The 14,701-nt window shown below is 44.5% G+C and overlaps 1 protein-coding gene across 6 annotated transcripts in view; it reads left to right on the forward strand.

Annotated features, from left to right (window-relative positions):
• SULF1 (sulfatase 1) overlaps positions 1 to 14,701 on the forward strand; it is a 188,440-nt gene that overhangs the window by 160,023 nt on the left and 13,716 nt on the right. For all 6 annotated transcript variants that reach the window (XM_043484098.1, XM_043484097.1, XM_043484096.1 and 3 more), the window contains 8 exons: positions 3,104 to 3,317; positions 6,757 to 6,991; positions 8,642 to 8,738; positions 9,154 to 9,248; positions 9,564 to 9,629; positions 10,789 to 10,961; positions 13,007 to 13,149; positions 13,243 to 13,366. In XM_043484098.1, coding sequence (XP_043340033.1) covers positions 3,104 to 3,317; positions 6,757 to 6,991; positions 8,642 to 8,738; positions 9,154 to 9,248; positions 9,564 to 9,629; positions 10,789 to 10,961; positions 13,007 to 13,149; positions 13,243 to 13,366 — 1,147 coding nt within the window. The remainder of the gene's footprint in view (positions 1 to 3,103; positions 3,318 to 6,756; positions 6,992 to 8,641; positions 8,739 to 9,153; positions 9,249 to 9,563; positions 9,630 to 10,788; positions 10,962 to 13,006; positions 13,150 to 13,242; positions 13,367 to 14,701) is intronic.

Raw genomic sequence — 14,701 nt, forward strand, 5'->3', positions numbered from 1 at the left:
GTTCTTGCCTGGAGAATCCCATGGACAGAGGAGCTTGGTGGGCTACAAACAGTCAAACACAACTGAAGGATTTAGCACGCACAGGTAGAAGCACAAAGGCTGCTATGATAATTCAACAGCTGAAGGCATGTATGTGCTCTGTCGCTCAGCTGTGTCTGACTCTTTGCAGCCCTCTGGACTGTAGCCCGCCAGGCTCCACTGTCCATGGGATTTTACAGGTGAGAATACTGGAGTGGGTTGCCATTCCCTTCTCCAGGGGGATCTTCCTGACCCAGGGATCAAACCTGCATCTCTTCTGTCTCCTGCATTGACTGGCGAATTCTTTATTGCTAGTGCCATCTGGGAAAGCATGAGACTTCCGTTAAGAGAAAATAAACTGTGGCTCAGCATCATGGTCCATTGTGAAGGGTTGCACACCGTTTTGTACACTAGTGTCAGTGCCAAACTTTACCTTGCATCAAAATAGTCCTCAAAGATACAGGTATAGCAAGGGGATATGTGAGATCATTTCACAGAAGGCCTGAAAAAACATCTTTTATCTAATCACTTTTTATTTATTTTCATGTATATTTGAAAATATAAAACCGGTGCAACAAACACATAATTTTACAAGTATTATGGCTTTGGCCACAGTTTAGAAATATACCCATTTACAGAAAAGGGGCGTCCTTGGTGGCTCAGATGGTGAAGAAGCCGCCTACAGTACAGGAGTGCATGCGCAGTCGCTTTAGTCATGTCTGACTCTTTAGTCCCAGGTTGAATCCCTGGGCCGGGAAGATTCCCCTGGAGAAGGGAATGGCTACCCACTCCAGTGTTCTTGCTTAGAGAATTCCATAGACAGAGGAGCCTGGTGGGCTACGGTCCATAGGGTAGCAAAGAGTCAGATGTGACTGAGCAACTAACTCTTCACTTGAAGAAAAAAAGTATCAATAAAAAATTGTACACAGGTGATACTCATATATGGATATGGGGAAAAAAACACAAAAGTTTGATAACTCTATATTGTTCCATGTTTAACAACCATGATCAACTTAAAATGAATGTCATTATTCTTCCCATTTGCCAGATTAATGTTTTAGGGAGAGAAAAGGGAAAATAAAGAGGAAGATTATCAGATGTTTAAGTCAGTTATAGAGGATCCCATGAAATAACCCCCAGGCAAAGTGCTATTATTTCAGCCAGGTTTGATACCCATAAAATGGGGGCGGGGGGCACTGAGACGTGATGCTGTGTCATATTCATCCAGAGTTAAGCCAGAAATTTCTGTAGCTATATATATATATATATTTGGCCTCTCTGTGCAGCTTGCAGAATCTTAGTTCCCCCACTGGATATCAAACCCATGTCCCCTGCATTGGAAGCACAGAATCTTAACCCCTAGACCACCAGGGAGGTCCCACCTCTGTAGCTGTCTTAATAGAAAGCTCAAACTAGAAAACCCAGTGCCAAGGGAACCCTCTTACACTGTTGGTGGGAATGCAAACTGGTACAGCCACTATGGAGAACAGTGTTTAGATTCCTGAAAAAACTGGAAGTAGAACTGCCATACAACCCAGCCATCCCAATGCTAGGCATACACATCAAGGAAACCAGAACTGAGACACATGTACCCCAATGTTCATTGCAGCACTATTTACAGTAATAGCTAGGACATGGAAGCAACCTAGATGTCCGTCAGCAAACGAATGAATAAGGAAGTTGTGATACATATACACAATGGAATATTACTCAGATATTAAAAAAGAACGCATTTTGAGTCAGTTCTAGTGAGGTGGATAAAGCTGGAGCCTATTATACAGAGTGAAGTAAGTCAGAAAGAGATACACCAATACAGTATATTAACGCATATATATAGAATTTAGAAACACGGTAACAATGACCCTGTAGGCAAAGCAGCAAAAGAGAAACAGACGTAAAGAACAGACTTTTGGGCTATGTGGGAGAGGCAAGGGTGGGATGATTTGAGAGAATAGCATGGTAACATGTATATTACCGTATGTAAAATAGATGACCAGTGCAAGTTCAATGCATGAAGCAGGGCATTCAAAACTGGTGCTCTGAGACAACCCAGAGGATAGGGTGGCGGGGGAGGAAGGAGAGGAGTTCAGGATGGGGGACACCTGTGCACCCGTGGCTGATTCATGTGAATGTATGGCAAAAATCACCACAATATTGTAAAGTAATTAGCCTCCAATTAAAATAAATTAATTTTTTCAAAAAACCCAGTAGCAGCTCCCCATGCATGTCTCTTGAGGAAGTGAACCCTGCCTCTTTAGCGAGCAGCTTGTTCAGCCAAGTGTGCACTGTTTGTAGAAGGATAAGAAGTCACAGAGGAAGCCCGGTTCATCTGCTTATGTCTATGTGTGTGTGTGCATGTTAGTAGCTCAGTCGTGTCTGACTCTTTGCCACCTCATGGTCTGTAGCCCGCCAGGCTCCTCTGTCCATGGGATTTCCCAGGCAAAAATACTGGAGTGGGTTGCCATTCCCTTCTCCAGGGGATCTTCCTGATGCAGGGATCGAACCCAAGTCTCCTGCATTGCAGGCAGATTCTTTACTGCCTGAGCTACCAGAGAAGCAAATGTTCTTGTCTGGCGTGTATGAAATTTGGCTCACCCCCGTGATGGACTCAGGTTAAATTCATTTCTGTCTTCCTCATATGCCACTCTTACTGGCCTCAAATTAGAAATTCAAGGGCAGAGAACAAAGCAGCCAAGTTTGTTTTTCCAGAAAAAAGACGGGTCTGGTGAAAACAGCCCCGACAGCTGTGTGCTGTGGCTTGGTGAGTTAAGTAAGGGCTTTTCCATGTTTCATTCAAGACTCTTGTTTAGTCTGGATGCTGAGGATTTATGTATCAATTCTTGGCTCTGGTGTCATTGAGGTAGTTCTGATTTCCTGTGATTTCGTGGTCATCTGTATTCGCCTGCAGTGAAGGAAATAACTAACAGAACAGGAGTCAACTTATTCCAGGGTCACTTGAAAGCTGGCCTTTTTTCATGTGCTCTTTTTAACGGTGTTGCCAGGGTTCTAAAAACAAAAGCAGCAGTCCTTAATCAGAAACACCTGATGTGGGTGCATTAACTCGCTCTCACGTTGGCTCTTGCAGAAGTGGCAGTGCGTCGAGGACACGTCTGGCAAGCTTCGGATTCACAAGTGCAAGGGCTCTGGTGACCTGCTCGCCGTCCGACAGAGCACACGGCCCCTCTTTCGTGGCTTCCACGACAAGGACAAAGAGTGCAGTTGTGGCGATTCCGGGTATCGGGCCAGCAGGAGCCAGAGAAAGAATCAGAGGCAGTTCCTGCGGAACCAGGGGACCCCAAGTAAGCCATCGCCTGTGACCCTCTCGGTGGCAGGCTTAGGCTTTCAGGCATGGCCGTTAGGAAGGCAAACAAGCCTTGATCCATCTACATATTAAATATCATCAATGCATAGGTTTGGGGCTAAAAGCAAATAGTTGTTCTGTTTAAAATATGAAGGCTGAGGTCATTTGAAATTTTGCTTTGTGAATATTAAACTTAGAATGAAAATATACTCTGTAAAAGCGGCAGACACAAAACATATGCACACTTAAAAAAGAAAATGAAAATCCAAAGTTTTAGCTAGAAGATGAGTAATATTATAAGTCGCTAAAGAATATATGTCATGAGATTATTTATGTATATGTGCATGTCCCTGATAACTCAGTTGGTAAAGAATCCACCTGCAATGCAGAAGACCCCCCCAGTTCGATTCCTGGGTCAGGAAGATCCTCTGGAGAAGGGATAGGCGACCCACTGCAGTTTTCTTGGGCTTCCCTTGTGGCTCAACTGGTAAAGAATCTGCCTGCAATGTAGGAGACCTGGGTTCGATCCCTGGGTTAGGAAGACCCCCTGGAGAAGGGAAGGGTTACCCACTCCAGTATTCTGGCCTGGAGAATTCCATGGACTATAGTCCATGGGGTTGCAAAGAGTCAGACATGACTGAGCAACTTTCACTTTCACTATAAAACATTAAATTTAACATGATACAATGGGAGGCATAGTTATTTTAATAATTTGTTTTCCTGAGTGATGAGGACCTAGATATTCATTGCATTCTTCTGTTTTACATCTACAGCAGATCAGAACAACTGAATAGTAAGAAAGAAAACATAGATTCTATACTACTAGGAGTTTCTCAGACTTGTATACATCTTTTTCTGGGAATGATAATGTTATCTGGCTTTCTTTGTATACTGAAAGAAAAAATTCGTTAGAGTCATTATTAAAAACTTTCAGGGCTTATGCATTTAACTAATAAGACAAACATGCATGCTTTTTTTAAAAGGCTTGTCTGTTTTAGGACAATATATTTTTCTAATTCCTCTCATTGACTTGTAGGGTCTAACAAGTCGAATTCAGTATGAAAAGCACTGCCTAGCATTTTTATAAAAACTCTTATCAGGCAGCTACCAGATTCCTATGAAGCGGCACCTTCCCTAAAAGAATGAGAGTCTAGTGCCATCTAGTGGCTTAGTATGAAAAGTGACATTTCCGTGATAATGCCTTTTATGTACTGATTTTGAAAAGCAAAATAGATTAAATTCTGAACCAAGAAATCAAATCATTGACTAGAATAACGGGAGCCCTTAGAACAGACTTTTTAAACCCGGACTCCACAGGTGAACTTTACAGGATCATGAGCCCTCTAAAATTTTATCCAAAATTTTGAGTATATTCTTTGTGTATATATGCACGTTTCTGGATGCAAAACTTTAAAGGAATTGATAACCCCAAAGGCTGAAAATCATTGACTTGGGAGAGTGAAAGAAAATGCCAGGTTTAATAATTCACACCAAGATTTCGAATGGGAAAATGACAAAGGAGAGGACCCAGACCCTCACCCTTAACAGAAACCACCCCCAATGTCCAGCTTGAAGGTGGAGGCAGCCTCTCCTCTCCCAAGAACTTCAGTGTCACTCCCCAGGCACTGACCATAAAGCACGCTGATTTTTCCGTGTTGCACACAAGCTGGAGAAGTCTAGGGCCATTGTTTTGAGCTGTGTGGGGAACAGGGGTTGGATGCTCCTCTTTTCCGTCACGGTGGAATTCGTGAGCACTCTCAGTGAGCCATCTCAAAGAGGCATTTCCTCTCAGATCATCATCCTGCTAGATGGTTCTCATTCTGCAGCCTATGTGCGCCCTTTCTTCCTGCGTTAGCAGCAGGGTTGACCAATCAGAGCACTGAGCGCGCCCCACAGAGCCTGCGTGCATCTATCTGATCAGCAGGAGCCCATGTTCGCACGTTAAAACTCTTACCTAGCCCACCGTGAGTTTTGAAAGTGGTCTATGTGGACCAGAAAGCATACTGGCCTCCCCCTGGCATTATTCTCCATCTCCCAGGTATTTAGTCCATTGGCTGATGAAAGCATTTGCAAAGTTCCATTTTTCTTAGAGCAGTCTTTTATTATTTGTGCAAATAGAAGGTGTCTGGAACGTTTGAAAGTGAAAGTATTAGTCAATCAGTCTCGTCCAATTCTTTGCGACCCCATGGAGCCCGCCAGGCTCCTCTGTCCATGAAATTTCCCAGGCAAGAATAATGGAATGGGTTGCCATTCCCTTCTCCAGGTGATCTTTCCAACCTAGGGATCCAACCCAGGTCTCCCACGTTGCAGGCAGATTCTTCATTATCTGAGCCATTTACCTTTCGAAAAGGCAGCCTAGTCAAAAGGGGACGACTTTGTCATCTTTAGAATCTGATAATTTATAGTCCAAGCTTCCACAACTGTTGGCTGCATCACCTTGCAAAAGATACGTAGCATTTCAAACTTCAGATTTCTCATCATAATATAGAGATGATACACCAAATTTATGAGCCTGTTTTGACAATCTGATCATTTTTTTTGTTTAATGTGAGGATTTATTATTATAATACCTGTCTTTCATGATTGTGCATTAGAAATATGTACGTGGGAAATGGTCTTCCCTGGTGGCGCTAGTGGCAAAAACCTGCCTGCCATTGCAGGAGACATAAGAGACGTGGGTTCAGTCCCTGGGTCGGGAAGATCCCCTGGAGAAGGAAATGGCAACCTACTCCAGTATTCTTGCCTGGAAAACCCCATGGACAGAGGAACCTGGTGGCTATAGTCCACAGGGTCACACACAGTTGGACACAACTAAATCAACTTAGCAGGCATGCATGAAGGAAATAATAGCAAAAGCTTATTAAATTATAGTCATTACTATTATTTATAGTTTTATCCAACCTGCCTTGTAGTTCACATTGAAAACAATGTATTGGGTTGACCAAAAATTCGTTCAGATTTTCCATACCATCTTACAGAAAAATCTGAACAAATTTTTAGCCAACCCAATAGAAGTTCCCCTGGAGAAGGAAATGGCAACCCACTCCAGTATTCTTGCCTGGAGAATTCCATGGACAGTGGACCCTGGTGGGCTATAGTCCATGGGGTCGTAAAGAGTCAGACACAGCTGAGCAACTAACACAATAGAAGTTCACAGCCTACCATAAGCAGAAAGTCCTAGAGATCACCTTGACCTACTCCCTCACTTGAGGGATGAAGGGCCTAAGTTCCAGAAAAACACCATCCAGCTCACCACCCTGCGCTGTTCAAGCCTGGACCAGAGCCTGCCTCTTCCCTGGTGAATTCCCTCGGGCCAGCTGGCAAGGCCGTGTATGTTGCTCACCTCGCTCAAAATGTTCCCCAAGCCTGGCGATCATTTTCATCCCTCCTAAACTACACCCGGACATCCGTGTTAACTTGTCTTTCCTTATTTCCAGAGTACAAGCCCAGATTTGTCCATACCCGGCAGACACGTTCCTTGTCCGTCGAATTCGAAGGCGAAATATATGACATAAACCTGGAAGAAGAAGAATTGCAGGTCTTGCGGCCAAGAAGCATTGCCAAGCGTCATGATGAAGGCCGCCAGGCAACCAGTGGTGGTGATGGGGACACAATGCTGGCGGACAGTGGCAATGTTGTGGTCCTGCCCACCACCGTCCGTGTGACGCACAAGTAAGAAGGCTTTGTGGTCATGGGGGTTGAGTTCAAAGCCATCCCTCCATATCGTCACGATTTTTTCCCATTGCAAAAAGTAATATCGCTCAGCAGGGCAGTGTCCAACTGCTGGCCCAGGTGATAACTGAGGGTTAAGAATCAAGAAGGGGGCTTCCCAGGAGACCCAGTGGTAAAGAATTCGCCTACAGTGCAGAAGATGAAGGAGACGAGAGTTCGATCCCTGGGTTGGGAAGATCCTCTGGAAGAGGAAATGGCAACCCATTCCAATAGTCTTGCCTGGAAAATCTCATGGACAGAGGAGCCTGGTGGGCTATAGTCCCTGGGGGTTGCAAAGAGTCTGGCACGACTGAGTGAGAAGCAACAGGAGTCCAGACTGTCTCGAGTTGGACACTTTTTGTTTTGGGTCAGCATCACATGAAGGCTGATCAGCTGGGCTCTGAGATAGAGTGATGCTGTCACGTCTTGACTTAGCAGGCATGGAGTTCTGCTCTGAAGCAGTTACCTTTGTGGGGTCTAGAAAACCCAGACTGCAGAGGTGCCCCATGCTGCCTGGTCACCGTGGCTCAGACCGCTTTACCCTCAGGACTTCAGAGATGAAATATAGCCCAAGGGAGGACTCTGGGTCCTAGAGAAGCTTCCAGAAAGATGGTGTAGCTTGGGGATGGATGTGAGATCAGAAACACCTGACTTGTCCAGATCCCAGAGAATCACAGAGACAAGGTAGGGTTGGGGAGATGACTCCTTCTCGGCTTTGACCGACTGCCCTGTTCTTCAGTGCTTTCCAAAATCTGTGTGCGCTCTTGATAGAGAAGTCTTTTCTTTCCAAGTGTATTAGCAATATCTTTGTTTTTTTTTCATTTCATCTTTAGGGAGGCAGGGTGCCATGAGGCCTGCAGGACTTTTATCTTTGGGACAAGGGTCTCCAGACACCTGTGATGGTTATGGTTGGAAACTGAAAGATTTAGACCCAGCTTGGTTTCTCTTTCAGGGTTGATAGACCCTGACCCCATCTCACCTGCTCTCCATCCCTGGGGCTGCTTCTTCCTTCACATTGAAAGAGGCCCCTCAGTCAGGCTCTTTATAACAAAATGAGCTGGATGAATAAACCCCTTCTAACTCTGTTTTTCTTCAAGTCAGTCACTTCCATTACGGCTGTGAGAACCTCATTCTTTTCCTACAGTATTTGGTGGGGCTTTCAGGAATGGAGTTTGGGGTGATGCTTGAATATTGCCTCTGACTTTGTGATGATGTCTCTCTGACATCATCCTCTGTCCTTGCCAGTTGCCAGGAAATAGTCCCACTTATCCTTGTTTATGGCTCAGCTCCAAATTAATGCTAGCATACAAGTTAAACATTTAGATAATGAAGTTCCCTCTGCTATTCCTAATGTTTTTTTTAACTACTTGCCTTTTTTTAAGTGTTTTCCAAAGAGCCTCGGAACCAGCATTAGGTGCCTTTTAAAAATTTATTTGTTTTTTACTTTTTGGCCACGTGGCATATGGAATCTTAGTTCCCTGACCAGGGATCGGACCTCTGCCCCCTGCATTGGGAGTGCAGAGTCTTAACCACTGGACCACCAGGGAAGTCCCTCTAATGTTTTCTGATACTACAATAGAAACCTATTTCTAATGTAGCTTGTTTCTGCAGGTGCTTTATTCTCCCAAATGATACAATCCATTGTGAGAGAGAACTTTATCAATCAGCCAGAGCCTGGAAGGACCACAAGGCCTTCATTGATAAAGAGGTGAGAGGTAGCCACGTGATTGGCAGGTGTATTCCAGTTGCAAACTCTGCTCACCAGCCCTGCTGTGTACGCTCATCCTTTTTTATAATTAGGTGAAAAACAGAACAAGGTGCTTGTCTTTCTCCAATGATACAGTGATAGTCCTGACAGAAAGCAAAATAGACAGCGAGAAAAGCCTGACCTCTTGAAATCTCTGTGAGCAAAATGATTCGATTATAAAAGAGTCAGCTGTTAATACTTATTATAACACATTGGATGATATATAGAGGTAGACCTAGTCTGTGCTCAGCTTGTTTCCAAACTATTATCTCAGATGAATAGCTATGATTATGGATCACGGAAAACAGAGTGGAAAGTTACCTCATATAGAAAATCTTGACCTCACGATGTCACTGTTGGTGTGTGTGTTTTCCAGATTGAAGCTTTGCAAGATAAAATTAAGAATTTGAGAGAAGTGAGAGGGCATCTGAAGAGAAGGAAACCTGAGGAGTGTGGCTGCAGTAAACAGAGGTGTGTGTGCGTGTCCCACCACAGAATCATCTTCAAAACACAAGCTACAGTGAAGCACATGAGGCTCACCTCTGTTTCACCAATAAAAAGTTTAATAAATTGAATTCCCTAATGTGTATTATAATGATCTAAACCATTTCAGTCAAATTAAATATGTCATAAACCCAAGTGGAAGGTTAAAAAAAAAAGTCCCCTTAAAACTGTTACATATAACAAAATAACTGCCTACTTTCCATTTTGCTTCCATTTTACAAATGAATTATTTGGTGAAATGCATGATTATCAAAACTCAGTTTGTAACCTTCTTGCCTGCAGCTATTACAACAAAGAGAAAGGTGTGAAAAAGCAGGAGAAATTAAAGAGCCACCTTCACCCATTCAAGTAAGTAACCATTTGCTACATTTGCTGGGAGTGAAGGACTGTTTGCTGGGCATTTCTGAAAGGTGACTGGAACTCTATTCTGAGTGATGCGGCTTGAGAAAAGTGGATGCAGCTGGGAGGGTATTAAGAAGTTGAAAGCAAGCCCACATCTTGCCAAGGGACCGAGGCAATCCTTGCTTTTGGAATCCCATGAGGGGGCATCACATGGGGCTCTAGTCTAATTCCACGTGTTCCCTCTGACGATACACCGGCTGCTAACTGGCTTGTCCTCCATGCACAGCTTTCTGTGGGCAGTGATCAGGACACGTGGACTCACTGAATTAGGTCCCTGTGTCCTGCAGAGCAGCCTGCAATTGTGTTGAATTCTGAAAGCTGGAAGAAATCAATATCTTTTAAAAATAATAGTAAAATTAGCATATAAGAGGAATTTAATATTTGAGCCTCAACAAAATTTGAGCCCTTCATGGAAAAATCGAAAAAGTGAAAACACTTTTTTAAAAATTCTTTCCAAGCCTGATTTGTAGGATTTGTCAATAGAATTCTAGAAACCTAATTCAAGTTATCTAATCCAACCAATCACTCATTTCGTAGCTGATAGACACTGAGCTGCCAGGAGGTTGAGCCAACTTGTCCAAAGGGAATGGCTTGCGGAATCTTCTGATTCACATTGACATTTATTTCCATCAACGTTTGCATTCAATAAGGAAGAGAATGTTGATCCTGTTGAGATAGTAAAATTCTAAGGGTGCTGTCACTTAATGAGTTTGTCTTCAGTATCACTGATTACATTCCGTGCTTTGAGGCTCTCTGAAAACTTAAAATGGAAGTCGCTCAGTCGTGTCTGACTCTGCGACCTCATGGACTGTAGTCCACCAGGCTCCTCTATCCACGGAATTCTCCAGGCAAGAATCCTGGAGTGGGTTGCCATTCCCTTCTCCAGGGGATCTTCCTGACCCAGGGATCAAACCCAGGTCTCCCACATCGCAAGAGGATTCTTTACCGTCTGAGCCACCAGAGAAGCCCTGAAAACTTAAGGCCATCTATTATTGTGTGTCTGTTATCTTGTGCCTGAATGTGTGTGTGAGACTCACAGCAACAATCCTGTTTTTACTTGAGAAAGTGCTTTCTGATCATTTAAATGTCCCTTCTGTTGAAATAGAGAAGCTGCTCAAGAAGTAGACAGCAAACTGCAGCTTTACAAGGAGAACCGCAGGAGGAAGAAAGCCAGGAAGGAGAAGAAGAGGCAGCGCAAGGGCGAGGAGTGCAGCCTCCCCGGCCTCACCTGCTTCACACACGACAACAGCCACTGGCAGACGGCCCCGTTCTGGAACCGTGAGTCGCTCCATCTGAGTGCTACTTCCTGGACTTCCCTGGTGGGCCAGTGGTTGAGACTCTGCCCTTCCAATGCAGGGCCCCAGGGTTCGATCCCTAGTCAGGAAACTAAGATCCCACACGCTGAGCATGCACGCATGCCTGCTAAGTCACTTCAGTCACGTCTGACTCCTTGTGACCCCATGGACTGTAGCCCTCCAGGCTCCTCTGTCCATGGGATTCTCCAGACAAGAATACTGGAGTGGGTGGCCATGCCCTCCTCCAGGGGATCTTCTCAACCCAGGGATCGAACCTGCGTCTCTTACGTCTCCTGCATTGGCAGCCGGGTTCTTCACGACTAGTGCCGCCTGGGAAGCCCACAGGCTGCACAGTGCTGACAAAAAAAAAAAGAAAAGAAAAGAAAATGCCACTTCCTGCCATTGTGTGGACAGCTAGCAGCTCACCCAGTTACTTAGACTAAGGAATTCAGCAGCTTGAATCCAGGCATCTAGAAAGATTCTAGATTAAAGTATTGTATCATTTTTCTCTACCGACAACTAGGATCATTTTTGCCCCTAAATTACTTGTTTTCTTTAGAAATTTTTATTTTGGTCTTTTGTTTGAAAATGCCAAGCTCTCCATGGGTTTTTCTCCCAGTGATATTTCACACGGTCCCCAGTCCTTGACTGACTTCTGGCCCAGCAAGACTGCTCCGTCACTAAGTAATTGAATAAATGGATGAACACTTTTACCCCAAATATACTTCATTTCTGCTTTCTTCAAGAACACGTTCTGCATATCATGAAAGGAAGTAAAACTCCTTGAATGCAGAGACTCTGTCGGATTTATTCTCAGTCTCCTTCAGTACCAACTTTTCGCATGAAGGCCAGCCAGCCCACAGAGTAGCTAAAACACCAAATCTAGTTGAAAGGATCGCAAATAGGCCTCCCAGGCCAGTGCTTCTCAAACTGAATTTGGAGACTTGAAGGAACCCAGAGACCATTCTTAGGGAGACCTAGGGCCTATCTTATGACCATTTTTGTTTTATCTTTCTTTTTACATGTGTCTTCATTTCAGTGTCTGTGTTTGCACTTATGTTTACGTGGGCTTACCAGGTGGCTTAGTGGTAAAGAATCCACCTGCAATTCAGGAGATGCAGTAGACTTGGGTTCAATCCCTGGGTCAGGAAGATCTGCTGGAGTAGGAAATGGCAACCCACTCTTGCCTGGGAAATCCACGGACATAGGGGTTTGCTGGGCTACAGTCCAGGGTCGTAAAGAGTCAGTCATGACTGAGCATGCATGCACAACTCACAAAACAAAAGCAGACTCACAGAACATAAAGAATGAACTTACAGTTGCCGGGGGGAAGGGTGGGGGAGTTAGGGAGTTTGGGATGGACGTGTACACACAGTAGCAGCTTTAATTTGACAGCTCTTTCACATATGTTCTACAAATTAACCAGTGAACCTCTGTATGGTGCAAAAGATGTTCATGGTAACTGTCCATCTCATGTTCAAGTGTTGTGGAGAGTCTATCACATCACAAATTTCGACATCCTTAAATCCTCTAAGCAGGATTCAAGCCTTCTCCAAGCCCGTCTACACTACAGAATCCCCTCTGTTTCCAGGGCCCATTTGTAACACTCAACCATCTGACATTCAAAACAAGCTAAGGCCCTGGGTCCATCTTTTTATTAAGTAACTTTTTTTTTCATTTTTATAAAAAATTACAACAACCATAAAGAGGAGTTCTGATACTTTCCTTCCTTCTCCCCACTCATCACCCGGTTTTAGAGATCAATACCCAGCAGAACTTAGGAGACAGCAGACGAACAGGCTTGAAACTTCACCTTCATGAGTCGCCACTGTTTTTTCCATCTTCACCTAATCTCACAGCAAATTTGTGTAGAGAAGGGGGGGAAATAGAGTACTTTTAATGTCCACCCACACAGTATTTGCAAGAGAGAAAGTACGAATTTTAAAATGTGAAGACAAGAAAATGTTGAGATAGCTCGGCGGCCACCTCGTCTCACCCTCTTCCCTTTGTTTTCTGTCTCACCAACAGTGGGGTCCTTCTGTGCTTGCACGAGCTCTAACAATAACACCTACTGGTGTTTGCGGACAGTTAACGAGACGCATAATTTTCTCTTCTGTGAGTTTGCCACTGGCTTTTTGGAGTACTTTGACATGAATACAGATCCTTATCAGGTAAGTCAATATGTTCTCATTCTGTGAAGCTATTGAAAATGGAATGAGGAGAACACGAGCTTAAAGCTGTTGTCCTGGCCTCTTCATCCACAGCTCACAAACACTGTGCACACAGTTGAACGGGGCGTTTTGAATCAGCTACATCTGCAGCTGATGGAACTCAGGAGCTGTCAAGGGTATAAGCAGTGCAACCCAAGACCCAAGGGCCTTGAAGTTGGTAAGGAAAAAAAAAAGAATTTTTTCTTCCTATAGTAGTACCTGGAAAATTCTTTTTGTGGTCAAGTTTTCTGCCTTGGAAACATACAGCTGGGGAGAGAAGATGTGAAAGCGTATCGTTTGGGACCCTTACAGGAAACTTTCCAGGCAATTCCAAACATACTTTGTTCAATAAATTTAGCTCTGGGTGGACTAATGAAAAATTTAATACCCCCAAAGATTTGGTGGGCGTTTCATTCCATCTCTCCCAAAGATGCATTCTCTTAGTAAACCTTAATATCTGATGAAAGCATCCATTGGAAGATGGGATGAAAGCGGCGGGAGTTTATTTATTATTGCTGTCAACAGTCATAAGAGATACTCTAGGTCGGCTGGGAAATTCTTTTTTTTTTTTTTTAAAGAGAATTGGGATGGAAACACACAATGCCCTATTTCTGCCTTTCAGAGTTTGAAACTTACCCAACTGGATACCTGCCCATGACATGCTGAATTAGATTTCTTTTGCCAGTATTTCCCGTCTGGAACTAGAGATGTTTGAGCAGGATGTTGTGTTGAGACCTGAAAGTTTAAGAGGGCTGACATGGAATCAGCCTGAAATTCCCTCCCTGGTCTGCAGTGCTAAACTCACTCATTTCTCCTCTGGCTCCTGGAGAGCAGTTCTTTTCAGTGTCTGCCCCAGCTCTTTCCTAGTTAATGAGAAGACTGATTTTCTCATAATTCCTATAGAAATGTAAACATCAGCTGTCCATAGAAGGAAAGAGAAAGCGCTGGAGCTGGCCAAGGGCATAACATGTCAACCCCAAAGGGGCCAGAAGTTTGACCCATAGGCATGTCCTATGTGCGAAGTCACCTCAGTTGTGTCCAACTCTTTGCGACCCCATGGACTGTAGCCCACCAGGCTCCTCTGTCCATGGGATTCTCCAGGCAAGAATACTGGAGTGGGTTACCGTGCCCTTCTCCAGGGGATCTTCCTGACCCAGGGATGGAACCTGTGTCTCTTAACATGCCCTGCATTAGCAGGGGAGTTCTTTACCATTAGTGGCACCCGGGAAGCCCGGACCCATAGGCAGTGGGGAGCGATTTGCAAGAACCCTCTGTTGGCAGCTGGGTTTTCTCAGTGCCCTTAGGGGCCTGTGTCTGTGGGTCCCCTGTAAGCCGGCATCAGCAGCACCACCAGCAATAAAAGCAGGCGGCTCCCTGGGCCATGTGACTGACGGGGATGAGGAGCCCGGGTGCACCCTGAAATGGCAGCATCGTCACCAGTCACCCCCACCAGTGTTGTGTCCCGGAGGCTTTCAAGCTGCAAGTCACAGCCTGAAAATTCTAAATCCTGTGG

The sequence above is a fragment of the Cervus canadensis genome, chromosome 12 (genome assembly GCF_019320065.1).
Source record: "Cervus canadensis isolate Bull #8, Minnesota chromosome 12, ASM1932006v1, whole genome shotgun sequence".
Lineage (NCBI taxonomy): Eukaryota > Metazoa > Chordata > Mammalia > Artiodactyla > Cervidae > Cervus > Cervus canadensis.